Here is a 23,588-nt window from a genome sequence, read left to right as displayed (position 1 = left end):
CACGAAAATGGCATAATTTGGTTACCTTTCTGACAACTTCCATTTTAACGAATGCTTCTTTGGAAAGAAGGGGAATTATTTAATTAAATTCTGTTTTTACAGTCTGGTTTTCTGACTAGCGTATATAACCTTCAGTCTGTTTCTTCCTGAACCTATATTCTAATGGTATTCGCTTTTTTCTTTTGCATTACTAAACAAAATGCAGTCAGAAGTTCTAAATAGAGGATTTCTTTCCATTGAGTCATATATTGTACATTGTAATGATATATCAAGCAGAATATTTTGCCATTATTTTAGAAATAGATGACAATTTTTCATGAACTTAACTTCAAAAAGTTCTAACCTGATCATCCCCAAACTGCTCTTAATTACTGGTTGATTTTATTATCTATGAATATAAACTCCCCTCAAACCCATTCAACCCCTAAAATTTGCAGAAGCAGCTGAAGCAAACAGATGTTGAGAACAGTCCTTATTTTGGAAGTAATCTTATTTTTGAAAGTAGTATTATAATTTTAGGGTGACTTTATATTCATCTCATTTTTACAAAGCTACTAATGATGAGGGGAGAAAGCTTTTTCTTGCATTTTTGGTATTTTCTTAATTTTATATAAAAGTGAAATCAGTAAGAATGAAAAAGAAAACGTACCTTTCTAGAGAGATAACAGCTTCAAAGTCACAAATTGCTAGCAACCAAAATTTCAGATCTGCATAGAGTATGCCCCGATGTAGGAAACAACTAAGATTCTCATAGCCATCATTTATGAGAACTTAAAAATAAAGGTATATATCTTATTCAGGTTGTGAGCAAACATATCTGAGTTATATTTTACGCTATATTCCTTCCTACAGATTATTCTTATTTTTTAACATTGTATAAAATAAAACATATCTATGGGTGTAATTCCTTAGTGAGTAAAAATAGTACTCACATATAAAAGTATATTTGTTTATAAATAACAATGTGATTATCCTGGTTCACAAATTCATTAGAGCTGGAAGACATCCTGGTGGTAATCCAGGTATCTACAAATGAAAAGATTAAGGTCCACATTGCCCATGCAAACCAATGTCAAAGATGGGCCTAGAATCTAACCTCTGATTCACTTCAGTGAACTGCAGTCAGAAAGGTGCCATTACCCTTGATGGTCTGTTATTATCAGGTATACAGGAAAGCATCATTACTGGCCAAAAAACAGGTACAAGCCCAGACTTGGAGAGACAGCAGAGGCCAGGCTTATACACATAAACCAGGAAGGGCAGCTCAAAGAGACCACTCTAGTGCACACAGACCTTGGAGTTGAGGCACGCAAGTTGACTATGCACGTCCCAAATCACAGAAGCACAGGGCACAAGTAACCTCCTCTCAGGACTCCAGGTGTGTGGGCCTCGTCAGTGACCAGTCTAGTCAGTCCATCCTAAAGGAAATCAACCCTGAATATTCATTGGAAGGACTGATGCTGAAGCTGAAGCTCCAATACTTTGGCCGCCTGATGCGAAGAGACAACTCACTAGAAAAGACCCTGAGGCTGGGAAAGACTGAAGGCAGAAGAGAAGAGGGTCACAGAGAATGAGATGGTTGGATGGCATCACCAATTCAGTGGGCAGCAGTCTGAGCAAACTCCAGAAGACACTGAAGGACAGGGAAGCCTGGTGTGCTGCAGTCCATGGGATCACAAAGAATCAGACACAACTTAGCAACTGAACAACCGGTCAGTCTAGAGGTCACCTCACATTTCCCCCTCAGCTTTCAAAAACATGCAGTGAATTAGATGAGATTTACACAACATATGATCTACATCTTCCAACTTTCTCAAGTACATTCTAGCTAAAAAGGGAAAGTTTTCAAAAAAAAAAAAAAAAGATACACAATGTTCACAGTCTGGGGCACAAATATTCACAGCACTATATTCTGGGAAGTATACTGAGTATAAGCAATGATCACACAGATTAAGTAATCACTTGAAGGTCATTTGCTCAGTTTACAGTATGACTGTCTAACAAGGAGAAAGTTAGCTGCAATTTGGGTGGTTGCTCTGAAAAACAGAAACATTCCCTTTGGGGGGAAAAAATGTATTAGAATTACTTAACCCCTCTGTGCATCGGTCTTGTCATCAGTAAAATGGAGATGATAATAGTACCTACCTCATAGCATTATTCTGAAGAGTAATTGAGACACTCCCTATATAGCATTTAGAATAGTGCCTGGAAAGTTGTGAAATGTCTAATGAATGTTAGACATTATTATTAGCTTAGAGAAATATCTTGAGGGTCCATTTAATGAAAGATAAAACTCCTTAGGCTAACCTATAGGAAAGGACTGAGGCCAAAATAAAGTTGGTCAGCTCTGAATAATCAACTGACAAGGATTTATATTATTGTGATAGCCTAGAAAAGAGGGGATGAGGAGCCAAGACACGGAGAAGAGGGAAATATGAGAAAGCGGCTTTTAGGAAGAACGGGAAGAAAGGGGTTTGGCCAGATGGCAGATGTACAGGGCTGACAGAGACTAATAAAAGATGAACCTTCAGAAATAAAGGTGTTAAACCTTTAATTTTAAATTATCTGTGCTAACTTTATCCAACGACCCCTAAAACATTCAGTAACAGATGGTAACCATGAGAAGTGAACTGGTGAACCAAAACGGAGAATCAATCAGAGAGGAGTAATTAGAGACAAAGATTACAAGAGAAGTGAACAAGAATCCTCAGTTCCAGGAATCGCTGGCTATAGAAGGGAGAACACTAGACTCCTCTCGGCACATAGAGTGGGCTCTGAGTTATTTTATTTGCATATTCATGGGAAGGGTGACTTCAGAAGTCAGATGGACTTAGAGATACCAATAAATGATCATCTGTTATTGACTTCTCTGAACAGCTGTCTATTCTCTTCCTAAGGGTCTAGGGGTTCCCTTAAGCTCTAGATTCTGCCTCAAGGACATCGGGATTCTAACACTTTGTACCCAGGTAAACACAGCCATGTCTGGAGTGTTGAACCCTGGCGGGAAACAGCTGGACACTGTTTACTGAGCATTTATTCTCTGCACAGAATTGTGCTAGACATACTTGTGGACCAAGAATGTCCTGGTACAGAGTGAGGTGGAAATGGCCACTTTTAGCTGTTGGCACCCTCTTACCGAGGATTCCCATTTTCAGTTTAAGGGTTACAAAACTCCCGAATTTGACTAATCCATCGGCTGGGCCTATGGAGTGAGACTCATCCCACCAGGAAAATTTACTATCATTTTAGCAAGGTGACTAGGAAATAGGCCTAGATTTCCAGAAACAGCCTCAGAAGTTCATATATAGAAAGAGATTTCTTTGATATGATATTCTCTCTTTGTCACTGTTATACACACATAAACACACATACAATCACACACACTAAAAGGGAATATTAGAAACACTTTTAGCTAAACTATTATAGCTTACAAGTATAAAAAAATACATGTGCTATATAAATATACATTAGTGTATATATATATATATATGCTGCTGCTGCTGCTAAGTCGCTTCAGTCATGTCCGACTCTGTGCGACCCCACAGACGGCAGCCCACCAGGCTCCCCCGTCCCTGGGATTCTCAAGGCAGGAACACTGGAGTGGGTTGTCATTTCCTTTTCCAATGCATGAAAGTGAAAAGTGAAAGTGAAGTTGCTCAGTCGTGTCCCACTCTTAGCGACCCCATGGACTGTAGCCCACCAGGCTCCTCCATCCATATACACATATTACATTAGCCATCCCACATTAGGATCCCACTCCATGACAGTGAGCTGCTGAACCTCAGATTAAATCCCCACATATGTGCCATTGAAGGTGAAGTACCTGAAGCACTATAATCCTGTAGCGCTCTAACAGGGCTACTCTTCCTAAATAAGCAGGCTCTATAATACAGTGCTAACCAGTTATTAGGATCTAAGTGAACTGCAATAGAAAGATCTTGAACTGCTTGCTTGTAAAACTGTCGTTTAAAATATGCTCTCCCTCGGTACATCCTAGAAAAAGAGAAAAATTCATTTTAACACACACAGAAAAATATAAATTTTCTCTTTTTGGCAAACCTATACAACTAATTTTATATTTGAATAACAATTGGTGGTTATTTCCCTTTGCTTCTCAGGAAAGTTTAGTCATAATGTTAACAGCAAAAGAGATATAAACTTTTTATAAATAAATATATATAATAAAATGCTAATATTAATAATGTTATATATTAATTGTATGCTTATGAATTTATTATATCTCTTGTATCTATCAGAGAGGTGTGTCAATAAAATAAATGAAACACCAAAGATACACCCAAATAAATGGGAGATTTCTCTATCTACACACATTAAAGATATTGCATCAGTTTCATGAGTTGAATTCTATCTCCATTAATTTCTGACTTCAGTTCCTAAATTTTCATTGACCTAGATCAACGCTGAAAAATCTCATCTTCAATCAATTAATAAATGTAAAGCAAATCAGCTTTTGTAACTAAAATAAAAAAGGCAATTAAGGAAAAACAGGAAGAATAAGCTACTAGGCTGTCTGCTCTGAAGAAGTTAAACCCAGGGGGAGGAAAAGAGATGCTCAAGAAGGTATAATAGGAAAACAATGATAATTTGAAATAAAGAGTGCAGCCAGCAACAGAGGTCTTTCGAAAGCACCAAGACTCAGGATATTTTATACTGGAGCAAAATATTTTTTACCCCACACATAAAAAATGTCTTATGTACCTTTTAATAAACATAAAATCTTACATTTATTTTTAATAATTTCTACTTGCTAAAGAATATTAATTAACTTTTAAGTCTACATATGATTCTGAACTTAAAATCTCACAGAATAAATCTTTAGTAATATTTTTTGTAGGACGTCATCTACAATGTGTTTCAAGAATTAAGTCATGTCAATTCTTCAAAAACAATTCGCATCTGTTCCTTTCATTTCCACTGCCTCAATACTGAAGATTCTCATCAGATCACACCTAGGCTACTATTTTATCCCTTTCCTGTCTCTAGAGTGCTAAGATTTGATCATCAGATAATAAAGATCAAGGGGATCTTCCCCACCCAGGGATTGAACCTGCATCTCCTACATCTCCTGCATTGCAGGCAGATCCTTTACCAGTGAGCCACCAGGGAAGTCCTTTCTGAAAGTAATCCCCTTCAAGTCAAGAAGCAGACAACCAGAAGAGAACAATAACTAGGGAAGAATTTTTAAAGAGCTTCGAAAAAGTTTGCCCTCCCTTCAAATGGCTGTAAGCTGGGATAGTTTTAGAAGTAAATTATTTCAAACTTTCAAAGAACAAAAATTATCCAATCCTAAAGGACATATTTTCTAAGAAAAGAAAAAGATAAAAGACTTAATTCATTTTGAGAAAGTAGCCAATTCCTGAAATCAAAATCTGACTATATGAAATCAGTGAACAATTTTATTATGAATATAGATGAAAATTTTAAAAATTTAAAAGATAAATTCAGTATAGTTTAATAACATTCAATATAAAAATATATGACGGCCAAGAGGTTTCAAAATTAGAAGGCCTATTACCATGAAACTCGTATAAATAGATCATAGGAAAAAATTTAAACAGAAAAAAAAAAGATATTCCCTTGAAATAAAGAATAAACAGCTTAAAAATTAAAACTGCAATATCTGTTGGCAAAAGCCAAAGGCACTTTCATTAATTTCAAGGAATAAAGACTATTTTATCCCTAATGTTATAATAAGGTTAAAGTTGATGCAATGATAAAAAGAGCTGGGAGATTGGAGTAGACCAAAACAGGTAGAATAGGAACTCCAAAACTCCACTTTTCCACAAAAGCAAGGAATAAGATGGCAAAAACTGTCAGAATCCATTTTTTGGAACTCTGAAATCTAATTAAAAACAGAACCACCAGGGAAATGCTTAATAAAGGAGGACAAACTGCTGAATTTTGGTAAGGGAGCTCTATGGTGTTCTAACTCACCCTTTATTTCCCTCCCCAATTTCCCAGACCCATGGTGGCCTTCAAGACAACCACCTGCCTTCCTGGTGCAGGTTACTAGTACCAGAGGGAACAACACAAACCTTACTCTCAAAGAACTGTAGCTGTGTGTTTTGACCTGTCTGCTGGATGGACCACTGAAAGACTGGCTCAAATGTTTCCCTCTGTTTTGACTGCCTTAGAGCTTTCTAGGGGCTGCTGTGACTTCCTGGAAGGTATTTATCAAAAGCACTTAAAGGCAAATGTATTAGCAGCTGCCACTTGAGGCAAGGGATAACAGTCTGGACAAGCAACAAACTACCCAAAAATTCTGGGATGAAAGAAGCTGGAAGAGGAGATACCAGAGGGGTGAGGCCTTTAGAAAGTTTCTACATATTTCAGAAAATCTAAAAGCCACATGAAAACCCAAGGCTGGAAGCATGCACAGAAAAGACCTGAGAAGACCCTAAGCTCTCACCTCTGATTAATTCAGACTCTGTGCACGTAGGACACACAAGCTCAGTCACTGAAGTCATCTGGATAAGCACTGAAAGAGCGCCTCATTAGAGCCAATCTGCAAAGACCGAGAGACTTCTTTTGTTTGACTGGTTGGTTTGTTCCAGGAGATTAAGAAAATCTCAAATCACTGCTAACAATCAAGCTAACAGAAAAGAGACCTAAGTACCCACACATAGCAAAGAATACACACTTTTAAAAATCTGTTCAGAAGAGTCACTAAACAAACCACATGAATGACAAGAAGCAGCAACAACAAACCCTGAAAGTTGAGTGGATGAAAAGGATACCCTAAAGTGCTATATTATAATATTCAAAGTGACTACTTTTCAACAAAAAAATATAAGCAATGCAAAGAAAAATATGACCCATTCACAGTATAAAAAGAAATTAATAGAAATCATCCCTGAGGGCGTCCAGACATCAGACAGACTTATATTCAACTATCTTAGTCAGTCAGTCAGCTCAGTTGCTCAGTCGTATCCTACTCTTTGTGACCCCATGAACCACAGCATGCCAGGCCTCCCTGTCTATCACCAACTCCCGGAGTTCACCCAAACTCATGTCCATTGAGTTGGTGATGCCATCTAACCATCTCATCCTCTGTTGTCCCCTTCTCCTCCTGCCTTCAATCCTTCCCAACATCAGGGTCTTTTCAAATGAGTCAGCTCTTCGCATCAGGTGGCCAAAGAATTGGAGTTTCAACTTCAACATCAGTCCTTCCAATGAACACCCAGGACTGATTTCCTTTAGGATAGACTGGTTGGATCTCTTTGCAGCCCAAGGGACTCTCAAGAGTCTTCTCCAGCACCAGAGTTCAAAAGCATCAATTTTTTTGCCCTCAGCCCTCTTTATTGTACAACTCTCACATCTATACGTGACTACTGGAAAAACCATAGCCTTCAGTAGATGGACCTTTGTTGGCAAAATAATGTCTCTGCTTTTTAATATGCTGTTTAGGTTGGTCATAACTTTTCTGCCAAGGAGTAAGCGTCTTTTAATTGCATGGCTGCAATCACCATCTGCAGTGATTTTGGAGCCCAAAGAAATAAAGTCAGCCACTGTTTCCCCATCTATTTACCATGAAGTGATGGGACCGGATGCCATGATCTTAGCTTTCTGAATGTTGAGTTTTAAGCCAACTTTTTGACTCTCCTCTTTCACTTTCATCAAGAGGCTCTTTAGTTCTTCTTCACTTTCTGCCATAAAGGTGGTATCAACTGCATATCTGAGGTTATTGATATTTCTGCCAGCAATCTTGATTCCAGTGTGTGCTTCATCCAGCCCAGTGTTTCTCATGATGTACTCTGTATATAGCTTAAATAAGCAGGGTGACAATATACAGCCTTGATGTACTGCTTTTCCTATCTGGAACCAGTCTGTTGTTCCATGTACAGTTCTAACTATTGCTTCCTGACCTGCATATAGGTTTCTCAAGAGACAGGTCAGGTGGTCTGGTATGCCCATCTCTTTCAGAATTTTCCAGTTTACTGTGATCCACATAGTCAAAGGCTTTGGCACAGTCAATAAAGCAGAAATAGATGTTTTTCTGGAACTCTCTTGCTTTTTCCATGATCCAGCGGATGTTGGCAATTTGATCTCTGGTCCCTCTGCCTTTTCTAAAACCAGCTTGAACATCTGGAAGTTCACGGTTCACACATTGCTGAAGCCTGGCTTGGAGAATTTTGAGCATTACTTTACTAGTGTGTGAGATGAGTGCAATTGCGCGGTAGTTTGAGCATTCTTTGGCATTGCCTTTCTTTGGGATTGGAATGAAAACTGACCTTTTCCAGTCCTATGGCCACTGCTGAGTTTTCCAAATTTGCTGGCATATTGAGTGCAGCACTTTCACAGCATCATCTTTCAGGATTTGGAATAGCTCAACTGGAATTCCATCACCTCCACTAGCTTTGTTCATAGTGATGCTTTCTAAGGCCCACTTGACTTCACATTCCAGGATGTCTGGCTCTAGGTGAGTGATCACATCATTGTGATTATCTGGGTCATTAAGATCTTTTTTGTACAGTTCTTCTGTGTATTCTTGCCACCTCTTCTTAATACCTTCTGCTTCTGTTAGGTCCATACCATTTCTGTCCTTTATCGAACCTATCTTTGCATGAAATGTTCCCTTGGTATCTCTAATTTTCTTGAGAGATCTCTCATCTTTCCCATTCTGTTGTTTTCCTCTATTTCTTTGTACTGGTCACTGAGGAGAGCTTTCTTATCTCTTCTTGCTATTCTTTGAAACTCTGCATTCAGATGCTTATATCTTTCCTTTTCTCCTTGGCTTTTTGCTTCTCTTCTTTTCACAGCTATTTATAAGGCCTCCTCAGACTGCCATTTTACTTTTTTGCATTTCTTTTCCATGGGGATGGTCTTGATCCCTGTCTCCTGCACAATGTCACAAACCTCCGTCCATAGTTCATCAGGCACTCTATCTATCAGATCTAGGCCCTTAAATCTATTTCTCACTTCTACTGTATAATCATAAGGGATTTGATTTAGGTCATACCTGAATGGTCTAGTGGTTTTCCCTACTTTCTTCAATTTCAGTCTGAATTTGGCAATAAGGAGTTCATGATCTGAGCCACAGTCAGCTCCTGGTCTTGTTTTTGCTGACTGTATAGAGCTTCTCCATCTTTGGCTGCAAAGAATATAATCAATCTGATTTCGGTGTTGACCATCTGGTGATGTCCCTGTGTAGAGTCTTCTCTTGTGTTGTTGGAAGAAGGTGTTCGCTATGACCAGTGCATTTTCTTGGCAAAACTCTATTAGTCTTTGCCCTGCTTCATTCCATATTCCAAGGCCAAATTTGCCTGTTACTCCAGGTGTTTCTTGACTTCCTACTTTTGCATTCCAGTCCCCTATAATGAAAAGGACATCTTTTTTGGGTGTTAGTTCTAAAAGGTCTTGTAGGTCTTCATAGAACTGTTCAACTTCAGCTTCTTCAGGGTTCCTGGTTGGGGCATAGGCTTGGATTACTGTGATATTGAATGGTTTGCCTTGGAAACGAACGGAGATTATTCCGTCGTTTTTGAGATTGCATCCAAGTACTGCATTTCGGACTCTTGTTGACCATGATGGCTACTCCATTTCTTCTAAGGTCTTTATACTTTGCATATTTTTGAATGCATACTTTATTTTACTGTAACAATGCTGCTGCTGCTGCTGCTAAGTCGCTACAGTCGTGTCCAACTCTGTGTGACCCCATAGACAGCAGCCCACCAGGTTCCCATCCCTGGGATTCTCCAGGCAAGAACACTGGAGTGGGTTGCCATTTCCTTCTCCAATGCATGAAAGTGAAAAGTGAAAGTGAAGTCGCTCAGTCATGCCCGAATTTTCTCGACCCCATGGACTGCAGCTTACCAGGCTCCTCCATCCATGGGATTTTCCAGGCAAGAGTACTGGAGTTGGGTGCCATTGTCATCTCTGATAACAATGCTAATAGACAACAAATAGGTATGTCTATATAAACGTTTTAAGCCTCCTCAAAACTAAATTTTGATTAAAAGAAAAGCAACAAAATGGAAACGAATTATGCATAATAAGGTTGGATGAATAAAGTTTAATATCCAAGTTACAATAAGAAAGAATGGAAATCTATGTCAACAGTTCTCTGTACTGAATAAATACAGATATGAAAAGAAATCCAAAGAAACAAAACACAGGTCAGTATTTTAAAAAATCGATAATGTAACTAATCTTTAGAAAATGCAAATGAAACAACTCTAAATTATCACTTTTATGCCTTTTAGGTTGAAATACTACTCTTAGGGTATAGGTAAAGATTTTCATACACTAGTAGCTCTAAAAATTGATTCACTACTTTAAAGGGCCGTCTGATGTATCTCAAGCAATTTTCTTTCCTGAGAGCATATTTCAAATTTTTTTTCAAAAACTATATCTAAAATAATTCTTACCTTGCTTGAGAATTTTGGGGATCTATATTTAACAAGGCTGTAAAATCTTGTTCAGCTGCAATCCAGTTTGCATTTTCATAGTAGAACATCCCACGTTTAAATAATGCATCTGTTCTTTTGGGATCATAAAAGATACACTACATGGGGCAGGGGGAGGAGGGAAGTCACAAAAACATATCACTTTATGAAAAAAAAATAAGCAAGAAAAGTATATAATCCCACAGGAAATTAAATAACTACAATCCTGTTTTTAACTTCAGCTTACATAAAAACAAACTAAGATGCCAAAAGTTTCAGATTTGCATGTAAAGACCATGCCTTTAAGGAAATCCATTTGTAATCAAATTCTAGAAAGGGGAGGTTTTATTAAAAACAAAAACAAAATCCAGCACATATAAGAAGCCAAGGTTTCTACCTGCCAAAATTTTTATTAATAAAACCTCATAAGTAATTATTCAACTAGAGTAGGATTGGATTATATTGTATCTATCATAGCATTTTATTCCAATTAAAGGTGACACATATTAGACCACATTAAGGCTGACTCAATGAAATCAAATATGGATTAATTTAGCCCCTAAAATGGAGAAAAGAAATGAATTGGTATTGGCATGGCTCATTCATTTCACATTGACAAAGAAGGCAATAAACAGACTAAATCATTGTAAACTCAGTTGTAAAGTTCCTTGCCTATTGATAGTAGAGGGGAAATTGAAGCAGAGCAATTATGAAGTATTTTTAAAAGAGGAAAAAACACACTAAAGATTTTGACAGTTGACCTCAAATTGCTGCATTAGTCAATTTTCAAACTATGAATATCAGTGCTAGATAAAGGAAATGATCAGAAAAGATATTTTAACAACTTTACTATCTTCAAAAGAGATTTGTGTTCACTTCTATTCAAGAAGTTACCAAGTTATAACAATATTCTCTTGAAGCAAAAGAATGTCAAGTATGTGGCTAATCATTATAAATTAAGAAACAGAGTAGTTGGGAACATGAAAAGTTAAACTGTTTAAATAACTTCTCAGTTGTACTAAGAACAAGAATTTAGAATTAAAACTCAGAAGTTCAAGGTTACAATTCTGCTGCAATCAGTGGAATATCTGCCTGACTACAGACTCAAAACATAGGCTAGCAAAAATTCACTCCCTCAAGGGGTTCTCTGATATCTCCCAATCAAATATAAATTTCCCCCTATCATCAATAAATATTTCATTTATTAAGCTAAAGGCAAAGGAAAAGAGGCAAGATATACCCATTTGAATGCAGAGTTCCAAAGAATAACAAGGAAAGATAAGAAAGCCTTCCTCAGTGATCAATGAAATCAGAAAACAATAGAATGGGAAGGACTAGAGGTTTCTTCAAGAAAATCAGAGATACCTTGGGGACATTTCATGCAAAGATGGGCTCAATAAAGGACAGAAATGGTATGAACCTAACAGAGCAGAAGATACTAAGAAGAGGTGGCAAGAATACAGAGAAGAACTGTGCAGAAAAGATCTTCACTACCCAGATAAGCATGATTCTGTGATCACTCACCTAGAGCCAGACATCCTGGTACGTGAAGTCAAGTGGGCCTTAGGAAGCATCACTAAGAACAAAGCTAGTAGAGGTGATGGAATTCCAGTTGAGCTATTCCAAATCCTGAAAGATGATGCTGTGAAAGTGCTGCACTCAATATGCCAGCAAATTTGGAAAACTCAGCAGTGGCCACAGGACTGGAAAAGGTCAGTTTTCATTCCAATCCCAAGAAAGGCAATGCCAAAGAATGCTCAAACTACCGCACAATTGCACTCATCTCACACGCTAGCAAAGTAATGCTCACAATTCTCCAAGCCAGGCTTCAACAGTATGTGAACTGTGAACTTCCAGATGTTCAACCTGGATTTAGAAAAGCCAAGAGGAACCAGAGATCAAATTGCCAACACACTGTATCATCGAAAAAGAAGAGAGTTCCAGAAAAACATCTGCTTCTGCTTTATTGTCTATGCCAAAGTCGTTGACTGTGTGGATCACAATAAACTGGAAAATTCTTCAAGAGATGTGAATACCAGACCACCTTACCTGCCTCCTGAGAAATCTGTATGCAGGTCAAGAAGCAACAGTTAGAACTGGACATGGAACAACAGACTGGTTCCAAATCAGGAAGCAAGTATGCCAAGGCTGTATTGTCACCCTGCTTATTTAACTTATATGCAGAGTACATCATGAGAAACACTGGGCTGGATGAAGCACAAGCTGGAATCAAGATTGCCGGCAGAAATATCAATAACCTCAGATATGCAGATGACATCACCCTTATGGAAGAAAGTGATGAAAGTAAAAGAGGAAAGTGAAAAAGCTGGCTTAAAACTCAGCATCTAAAATACTCAGATCATGGCATCTGGTCCCATCACTTCATGGCAAATAGATGGGGAAGCAATGGAAACAGTGACAGACTTTAATTTTTTGGGCTCCAAAATCACTGCAGATGGTGACTGTAACCATGAAATTAAAAGATGCTTGCTCCTTGGAAGAAAGCTATGATCAACCTAGATAGCATGTTAAAAAGCAGAGACACTACTTTGCCAACAAAGGTCCATCTAGTCAAAGCTATGGTTTTCCCAATAGTCATGTATGGATGTGAGAATTGGACTATAAAGAAAACTGAGCACCGAAGAATTGATGCTTTTGAACTGTGTTGTTGGAAAAGACTCTTGAGAGTCTCTTGGACTGCAAGGAAATTAAACCAGACTATCCTAAAGGAAATCAGTCCTGATATTCATTGGAAGGACTGATGCTAAAGCTGAAACTCCAATTCTTTGGCCACTTGATGCAAAGAACTGACTCATTAGAAAAGGCCCTGATGCTGGGAAAGATTGAGGGTGGAAGGAGAAGGGTATGACAGAGGATAAGATGCTTGGATGGCATCACTGACTCAGCGAACATGAGTTTGAGTAAGCTCTGGGAGTTGGTGATGGACAGGGAAGCCTGGAGTGCTGCAGTCCATGGGGTCACAAAGAATCGGACATGACTGAGTGACTAAACAGAACTGATCATCTTTATTTCCATAACAGCATTCATTACAATTAGTAATTATATATTAGTATATATATTTATTTATTTAATATTTGTTCTTTATACTATAGGCTCCATGTAAGCATGAAACATGTCTGTTTTATTCACCAAGATTTATCCATTTTATTACCCAGTGCCTTAGGCAATAAATATTTGTGAGTGAATGAATGAATTAATGAGCCAGTAAGCAGTCTTTGAAACCAGACAGGTTTACTACAGAAGAAAATCGCCAGATCTCAGTGTCAAGAAGTGGAAAATTATTTTCTCCTCTGAAAGGAAGAAGCACTCTTCAAAGGTTTCTTTATTCACTGCTTCAAAATCCAAAGGAAGACAGCTGGAAAGTCAAGGCTCCATCAGAGTAGCCTGAATGCTCCCATACCCAACTCTGATGGAAATCCATTCATTCAAAAATATCATTGATGTATTGTTAATATCAATTCCACTAATGAATATTCTAGGATCTAATCTAAAATAAATTAATTTTGACTATATAACATATGAAAGAATTTCAACAATTTGTTATAAATTAGGATATTATGCTCTAAAATATATAAATATATTAGATAATTTGTATTTATATAATTAGGATTTTATATCATGTTCTAAAATATACAAATATATAAATGGCAGCATTATATGTAATACAGCTTACTTTAGAAAAGTCGTCAATGGCCAGCATTTTGTTTTCTTTTTCATACATCTCACCCCTCCGGAAGTACATATCAGCGTCCATGGGCCTGCACTTGATTGCCTGAGTATAATTTAGAATTGCCAAAGTAATTTCATTTTTTTCTCTGAAAATTTCTGCTCTTGAAAAATATGCATCTAAAGAAAATTAAGAGGGTAAAATTTAGTGTTACAGTCCTAAATTTTAAGAGATTAATCCTTCACCCTCTAAAAATGTAGTCTTAGAAAAATATATCTCTATTTTACTCTCTTTGTCATTTAATACTTATTCTTTTGTTCAACAATGCAAAATTCATTTTCACAGACTAGATAAATATTTATGTTAAAAGTGCTTTCAATTTCATCAACAAAAATTACCTTTTACCTTTTTATATATCTAAAACGTCTCATAATCTTTTAATGTTCATAGTAAAAAGTTATGGACTTTTAGCAGAGATCAGCACAGAGTTAAAAAAAATACATTTATTAAGCTCGTTATATTTTAGGGGTATGTTGTGAGTGTTGGAGATACAAAGATGAATATGACATTTTCTCATTTCTCAAAAGTTCCATGCCTAGTCATTCAGCTTGATTAGAGAATAGTACATAAACACAAAGCTATCTTTTTCATCCAACTGAGAAGTTTTAAGAATGGTAAAGAATCTGCTTGCCAATGCAGGAAATTCAGGAAACACCAGTTCGATCCCAGGTTCAGGAAGATCCCCTAGAGGAAGAAATGGCAACCCACTCCAGTATTCTTGCCTAGAGAATCCTATGGATAGAGGAGCTTGGTGGGCTGTAGTCTGTGGGGTCACAAAGAACTGGACACAACTGAGCAATTGAGCACTCACACATGGAAAATTACTGCAACTCTAATTCAGACTAAATTTGTGAATTACTTCTATAAAAACTGTAAGTTTATCTTACAAAATAAGCAGTAAGAAACCAATTTATTATAATGTATACCAAAGATATTAACATTTCAAACTATGATAAATATCTTTTAAAACAACAGGATCATAAGAGTCCTATATTTACAATATCAAGAGTAAATTTAACTTAGGAAAGTTACAAACATTTGCGGAGACTTACATGTCTTGAATTATATATCTTTATACCACTAAATGACCAAAGCTTAGGTTAAGATATAACTGCACAGACAACCCACCTGCATTATTTTTATTGTATTTATTTATAAAATTCAAGTCATCCAAAGCTTCATTAATTTTGTCTTGGAAAAGATAAATGAAATGTCGGTGCCAATAGGCATTGAGGAACAATGGCTCCAAGATTATAGCCTAGAAAATAGATGTATAAATTCAATTTAAATTGATTAAGGGAAGAAAGCCTATCAACTAAACTTTCAAACATTGCTGACTTAAACAGCTTTAAGTGGGTATAGTATAATATGATGCCTCTGAATCTGTCAAAATCTAGTGTTTTTAAGGCTAATTATTTGAAAATGTCAGAATTTTCTAATCCTATAAAGTTGGCTTAAAGCTCAACATTCAGTAAACGAAGATCATGGCATCCAGTCCCACCACTTTATGGGCAATAGATGGGGAAACAGTGGAAACAGTATCAGACTTTATTTTGGGGGGCTCCAAAATCACTGCAGATGGTGACTGCAGCCATGAAATTAAAAGATGCTTACTCCTTGGAAGGAAAGTTATGACCAACCTAGATAGCATGTTCAAAAGCAGAGACATTACTTTGCCAACAAAGGTTCGTCTAGTCAAGGCTATGGTTTTTCCTGTGGTCATGTATGGATGTGAGAGTTGGACTATAAAGAAACCTGAGCACCTAAGAATTGATGCTTTTGAACTGTGGTGTTGGAGAAGACTCTTGAGAGTCCCTTGGACTGCAAGGAGATCCAACCAGTCCATTCTGTAGGAGATCAGCCCTGGGATTTCTTTGGAAGGAATTATGCTAAAGCTGAAACTTCAGTACTTTGGCCACCTCATGTGAAGAGTTGACTCATTGGAAAAGACCCTGATGCTGGGAGGGATTGGGGGCAGGAGGAGAAGGGGACGACAGAGGATGAGATGGCTGGATGGCATCACTGACTCAATGGACGTGAGTCTCAGTGAACTCCGGGAGTTGGTGATGGACAGGGAGGCCTGGCGTCCTGTGATTCATGGGGTCGCAAAGAGTCGGACACGACTGAGCGACTGATCTGATCTGATCTGATATACATAATACAAGTATTCATTATTCAAAATTCTAGTAAAAGTTAATACATAATTATAAGTAAGGATAAATTGTTAGTACTATTATTTTGATTACATAAAACTTACTTCCTGTAGATCATTCATGGCACTCTGTAACTTTCCCAGTTTTCTATAAAGAGCTCCACGCCTACAATATAAAAATGCAGGATATTTCTTCTTACTATTTATTTCTTCAGTCAAAATCTCCACTTCGGACTCATAATGTTTAATGACTGCTGGAGGAAGACCACAGGTCAAAGAATCACTCAATTCTAGCTTTGTTGATTGTTTCAATATTTCAAATGAGTCTTCGTCAACAGATATTTTAACTCTCGGGGTTGTCTTCTTTTGCTTAGGCTGAGAGACCATCTCAGGAGTCCATGTTTGAGGATCATTATGTTCTAGAATTCTCTTAATTTGGGCACGTTTGTCAGAATTTAAACACAAAGGTGCACTGGGACACCGAAGTACACGTTCATAGAGTGGAATTCTGAGCAAATATTTCTTCTGTCCAGGAAGGACTCCGTGGGACACTGATCTAGTATGCAAAAGGGTGATTCTTAAATTACAGAAATATAATTTTTATAACCAATAAATCAACTCAGTGACAATTACTATTTCTCTGTTATCAAAATAAAATTACACTGTACTTTTATGTAAACCAAGTCCTTCTGTTCATTCATTTAGATCGTGTGAAGAATCTATGTTGAGGTTATGAAAGCAGAAGACTGTTATTAAAGATACAGCCTCTGTAAAGAACTGATTAAGGGGTCAGTGCTCCTTCCAGGCTTAATTTATATCCCCACCCCCAAACCAGAGGAAATACAATCTCCGGAGAATTGAGGAGTTAAAACTTGATGTGCAAAAGGAAATGTATCCAAATGGTTGGCAAGGACATGAACTTGAGGAAGCAGGAAGAAGCAAAGATTTTACTCCACAGCAGACCAACAAAAAGACATCCCAGACTTCATCCCAAACTTCGCAGGCTATCAATTTAGATGACATCTAATACGTTTTCAAATGCTATGTTTCTAGGATCATCTCCGCAAACTCTCCATTTCCCACACAGTTTTCATTCAGAAGCATTCACTGTATGCTGGTGCTGTTATAGCCACGTGAGAGAACAAACACACTCTATTGGAAGGAAAAAAAATTAAACGCCATCATTTCATAAATATTTACCAAGTGTGTACTATGAGAAAGGCCTGTGCTAAAGGAAAGGGAATAAAAGTGAGAAAAGTCAGTATCCTTCTGCTTCCTTACTCGGTGACACTCCTCACCCCTCTCCACACTTCAGTGCAAGCCTCCATCATCTCTTCTGTCTAGAGTACAATAACATCTTAAATCCCTGCTTGTACTCTTGGTCTCATCCATTCTCCACATGGCAGCCAGCATATTTTGGGTTTTTTTTTTTAAACAAATGTAAATTAGATCATGTCACTCCCTCCAAGAGCTTTCCCTAGTACCTAGAATACAAATCAAGCTTTTCATCATAGCCTACAAGACAACACGATGAGACCCCAGCAAATATCTCTAATAACACTACTCTCTAGCCTCCCACTGTTCTAGGCTTAGGGCAAGCCTCAAAGCCATTCCATTTTCCAGTCCTTCAGAGTGGCTGACTCCTTCTCAATTCCTATTTCTGGTCAAAGGACACCCTGGAAAGACCATCTGTGCCAAATAGATTTCGTTTCCACCTCTACATTTATCTCTATTCTCTATCTTGTCCTTTGCCCTGGAGTACTAGTCTATACAGACTATATACATAGGAATACTTGCTTTCTTCTAATCAAGTATGTTCAGTTAGGAGCCCTGAAAAGAGAGTTCAAGCAAAGTCATAGTATTTATTCCTCCGGGCCCCTCCTGAAAGGTTGCCTCAAACTGGCCGTGATCTTTGACCAAAGTTCACTACTTCTTTCAAGGAAATCCTTTCCATAAAATTCCTTTCTTCCAGGTTCTAGTAATCATTCTCTCTTTTTGTCCTCTCATACTGAGGGGTAGAGACTGGCTCTGTTATTTCTAGCCCCAGGATAGCACTCTAGCATTTTTGATTTCCTTATGCCCACATCTTTGTAAAATGCCCTTTGTTATACCTCTCTATAATTATTCTAAATTGAGAGTGCTATCTGTTTACTTCTGAGACCCTGACTGATAAATTAATTGGCACCAGAGATGGGCCCAGGAAAAGCTATGGTTTATAGTCAAAGCTATGGTTTTTCCAGTAGTCATGTATGGATGTGAGAGTTGGACCATAAAGAAGGCTGAGCACTGAAGAATTGATGTTTTTGAACTGTGGCATTGGAGAAGACTCTTGGGAGTCCCTTGGACTGCAAGGAGATTCAATCAGTCCATCCAAAAGGAAATCAGTCCTGAATATTCATTGGAAGGACAGATGCTAAAGCTAAAGCTCCAATACTTTGGCCACCTGATGTGAAGTGCCGACTCATTAGAAAAGACCCTGAGGCTGGAAAAGATTGAAGGCAGGAGGAGAAGGGGATGACAGAGGACAAGATGGTTGGATGGCATCACCAACTCAAGGGACATGAGTCTGAGCAAGCTCCGGGGTATGGTGAAGGACAGGGAAGCCGGGTGTGCTGCAGTCCATGGGGTTGCAAAGAGTCAGACATGACTGAGCGACTGAAAACCAGAGACGGACCCAGGAAATATACATACAAAAGGATCCTTCAATGAGTGAATTATAAAACTAAAGCCCAAACCATAATATATTTCTTAAGCTATAACAAGTGTTGATTAAACGAGACCTTTCAAGAATTTTTGGAGGCTTGGATAACTCATCATACACCAGTGTAAGTTTACTGAGTCTCAGTCCTTTCCTCCGCCTCATCTTCTTTTTCTTGGGATAAACAATGTAAGTAATGCCAGCTTGTCGAGATGCTTCAATGAGAGTGAAAGACAGGTCTCTTGAACCATATCTGCAGTGCATGTAGTCTAAGATAGAATCTATATTTTCTTTCTCAGAGACAGATTCCTTAGTTTCTTTTTGCTCAGTCATCCAACGCTCCAACTCCTTTGCTTTTTGAAGCATCACCTCTTTTATATTGCTTTTCATGTCATCCTGAAACTCTGATAGAACTACGGTCTCCTCCTTATTCAACTCAACTGCAGATTTTACTCTCTTATTCATAAGGAAACAAAAAATTGAAAAATATAAAATCAATTTAGTTGCTATACATTTAAAATTAATTCAGTTATAATTACTGTTAATTTAATTTGGTCACCATTGAAAAATTTCAAATCATCTATTCTTGATGTATTTCAAGTGAGCTTATAAGTTAACAGTGGGTTAGTTAAAGCAAAGTACAATAATTTGGTCACATGACATCTCATTAGCTATATAAAAATAACACCATAAAGTAGATATGAATTGTGATTTTATATATTCTTAATTTAAAGAGAATGCTCTTTACATATCCAAATAAAGTATGTGCTCTACTTTTAATTTAATGCAAAAAAATGGTGAGTGAAATGAAACTTGCTAAGTCATATCCAACTCTTTGCCACCCATGGACTGTACAGTCCATGGAATTCTCCAGGCCAGAATACTGGAGTGTGTAGCCGTTCCCTTCCCCAGGGGGTCTTTCCAACCCAGGGATTGAACCCAGGTCTCCCACATTGCAGGTGGATTCTTTACCTGCTGAGCCACCAGAGAAGCCCAGGAATACTGAAATGGATAGCCTAGCCCTTCTCTTGCAGATCTTCCCAACCCAGGAATCAAACCAGGGTCTCCTGCATTGCAGGCAGAGCAAAAATTACTAAAATGCCTCACCTTATTACATCAGTTTGTAAGTCTATTTTCAAAAGCACCTTAATAACACAGAATTCCTATACTTAATATTCAATTATTTTCAATTCAATATTTATAGGCTTACATAACAGAATTTCAACCTAACATTCATTTTATCTAATCATTAGAGAATCAATTTTCAATAATAATATTAATATTATAATACATTAATGAATTATTTATAATAATTATGCATTAGTACTTGAAACTCTAACAATATTCATTACAAATAAAAGAGAGATTAGCTCCAATCCTTTGATATACCATTTCTTGCCCATTGAGCTACTGTCAATAAATAATTGCATTTAATTTTGCTAGTAAATAATTCATTACAGAAATATTTTTCTTAATAGTGAATATAGACCCAAATTCCAAACCCAAATAACAATTCCATACAAGCTAGTTGTATATTTTAAAATGTACTAAAATAGAGATATTGACCTTCTCTGTGACTTACTATATATACTAACCCCATGTCAAGAAACTATATTTAACTCAATATGAACTTAGAACAGAGAAATACCAATATATATATCAAAAAATAAACACATATGTATGTACCAAGAAAAAGTGGAATATTCCTGAAAAAAGTAAAACATTAAATTATTCTTCAAATAATTTTTCTGGCCGCTTCTCTCTTCTCCTTCTGGGACCTCTATAATGTGAATGCTATTCTGCCTGATGTTGTACCAGAGGTCCTTTAAGGTAGCCTCACTTTTTAAAATTCTTTTTTCATTTTGCTGCCTAACAGTGATCTCTGTTGCTTTTCCTTCTTGCTTGTCGATTCATGCTTCTCCTTCATTCAGAGATTTAAAAATGGTGCCCACCAGCACATCTGAAGTCCCAACAGGTTTCTGCCTCTCCAGCAGCTGCTTTAATTTCAGGAAGTAGGTGTCCCACACTTATAATCTATGCTTTAAAACGGTGAGCCCACCTTGCAGTCCTGGCACACCAGGGAACCAGGTCACGAGGAAGGGAGGGCTTCATGTACTCCCACCATTTCTTCCACCTTCAGTCTCTACACCTTCTGCAGAGCTTCCAACAGTGCAACATTGGGACAGAACATCTGGAGTTTCACAACCGGGAGCCACTATGAGGAGGGCCCACGGAAGAATATACCATTTTCAGTGGAAAACAAGTGGAGGTTACTAACTATGATAACTTTGGGTCTGGATTTGCTGAACCTTTCTTTACAGTAAGACACCAACTTCTTAAGAAGTAATCCATGAGACAGACATGAAGAGGAGCATATTAAGAGGTGCAATCTCTGAAAAAAGGATTAAACTCTCGAACTCAGCATCCTAGATATGTTTGTAAATAAACTTACAGCATAAAACAAACTGTGAGCTCAATGCAAATGGTAGAGCAACATATAAGTGACTTGACTTATAATATACCAAGTGAAGTCAGGTTTTCCCTTGTGGCTCAGCTGGTAAAGAATCACCTGCAATGCAGGAGACGTGGGTTCGATCCCTGGGTTGGGAAGATCCCCTGGAGAAGGGAAAGGCTACCCACTCCGGTATTCTGGCCTGGAGAACTCCAGTGGGGTCACAGAGTCGGACACGACTAAGCGACTTTCACTTTCACTTTCAAGTAAAGTCAAGTATGACTATGAGACACTTCCAAGAGATGCTGAAAACCTTAAATTGGCACTACGCACAGCAATCTTACAGAGGCCACCAAATCCTCAGTTAAATCCAAAATTTCAATCAACTCTGTATGAATCAAGTGATCATGCTATTTTAGGAAAGCAAACAAAAAGCATAGGTGGTAATTATTACTAGAAATGTGAACATTTCCTTTCAATAACAAAAACTGAAAAATTATCGTACCTTTAATTCAGTAGACTGTGTGCTGAAACGTTTTTGGATATTTTCAAATGATGCAGCTTTTCTCAGGAAAAAAAGCTGTAAAATAGTCAAATGACAAATATACATTGACTCTACATACTATTTGGTAAACTAAAATATCAGATGACAATTGGCTAGTGATAACTGAGTAAATTAGAGTAAATGAAGAAATACTAATTAAAATACAGGTTCTTACTGATTTTGAAACCACTATGTTCACACATAGGGTCAGAACTTAAAATCCATCAATTTAGTAGTAGTTGAGTAGTTTAGCTGCTCAGTCGTGTCTGACTCTTTGCGACCCCATGGACTGCAGCATGCCAGGCTTCCCTGTCCATCACCAACTCCCAGAGTTTACCCAAACTCATCTCCGTTGAATCCAACCATCTCATTCTCTGTGATCCCGTTCTCCTCCCACCTTCAATCTTTCCCAGCAACAGGGTCTTTTCAAATGAGTCAGTTTTTCCCATCAGGTGGCCAAAGTATTGGAGTTCAGCTTCAGCATAAGTCCTTCCAATGAATATTCAGGACTGATTTCCTTTCAGATGGACTGGTTAGATCTCCTTTCTGTTTAAGGGACTCTCAAGAGTCTTTTCCAACAACACAGGCACTCAACTTTCTTTATAGTCCAACTCTCACATCCATACATGACTACTGGAGATGGATCTTTGTTGGCAAAGTAATCTCTCTGCTTTTTAATACGCTGTCTATATTGGTCATAACTTTTTTTCCAAGGAGCAAGCATCTTTTAATTTCATGGCTGCTGCTGCTAAGTCGCTTCAGTCATGTCTGACTCTGTGTGACCCCATAGACCGCAGCCCACCAGGCTCCGCCGTCCCTGGGATTCTCCAGGCAAGAACACTGGAGTGGGTTGCCATTTCCTTATCCAATTTCATGGCTGCATTCACACAAATATTACTTACCATGAGAACTAGTACACTTAAAGAGTTGGGAAGTACTACCACACCAGGTAGGGTGGAAAGTACGAAAAACTAACATGTTTCAGGTATGATGGTGGAAAAAGACATAAAGTAGTAACTATAATTCACAGCAGCTGTAACAGTGACTGTAAGGATAGCATGAATCAGGTGTAAAGAGAGCACAGGAGAGGCAGAGGTCAATTCAGAATGAGAAGGAACCTGGCTTGACCAGCTAGAAGAGGTACCATTAGGGCCAGGCTGTGAAAGGTAGTGACATTTTCTCTATGTGACTGAGGATGGGTTGAGAACATGCCAGGCCAACGCAATAGCCTAAACAAGCACAGAGAAGTGTCAAAGTTCTGGGATGTTAGTCCCCAAGGACGCTGGTGCAAGCAGAGAACAGAGTACATGGAGGTTACATGGAAGCAGAGGCACAATGGGAGGTAAGACAGAAAATATAGCCGAGGCCACGTTATGAGACTTAAAGAAGCACTCTGACTTTGATAGGTGATGTTATTCAGTTTGTTGAGATTGAGTGATGTAATTACACCTGTGTTTTAAGAATATTGCAAGGGGCAACAGGGAGGTTAGATTAGAAACAGCTATTAAAAATGGGAATACCTGACAGGTTAGGTACAAGTAATGCTACTACAGTAGTCCATGCATTTCAAACTAGAAAGTGTCATTTG

The 23,588-nt window shown here is 37.9% G+C and overlaps 1 protein-coding gene across 6 annotated transcripts in view; it reads right to left on the bottom strand.

Moving 5' to 3' along the window:
• Positions 1 to 23,588, bottom strand: part of TTC6 (tetratricopeptide repeat domain 6) — a 201,846-nt gene that overhangs the window by 56,097 nt on the left and 122,161 nt on the right. For 5 of the 6 annotated variants that reach the window (XM_061394966.1, XM_061394963.1, XM_061394961.1 and 2 more), the window contains 8 exons: positions 21,962 to 22,036; positions 19,087 to 19,460; positions 16,412 to 16,862; positions 15,283 to 15,412; positions 14,101 to 14,273; positions 10,389 to 10,525; positions 3,824 to 3,993; positions 650 to 770 (listed from right to left, as the gene is read on the bottom strand). In XM_061394966.1, the coding sequence (XP_061250950.1) occupies positions 650 to 770; positions 3,824 to 3,993; positions 10,389 to 10,525; positions 14,101 to 14,273; positions 15,283 to 15,412; positions 16,412 to 16,862; positions 19,087 to 19,460; positions 21,962 to 22,036 (1,631 nt within the window). Of the gene's footprint in view, positions 1 to 649; positions 771 to 3,823; positions 3,994 to 10,388; positions 10,526 to 14,100; positions 14,274 to 15,282; positions 15,413 to 16,411; positions 16,863 to 19,086; positions 19,461 to 21,961; positions 22,037 to 23,588 lie in introns of those variants that run through there. The other variant, XM_061394967.1, reaches the window with a different exon arrangement.

Source organism: Bos javanicus, chromosome 21 (assembly GCF_032452875.1).
Source record: "Bos javanicus breed banteng chromosome 21, ARS-OSU_banteng_1.0, whole genome shotgun sequence".
Taxonomy (NCBI): domain Eukaryota; kingdom Metazoa; phylum Chordata; class Mammalia; order Artiodactyla; family Bovidae; genus Bos; species Bos javanicus.
This window is presented reverse-complemented; position numbering and strand designations above follow the sequence as displayed.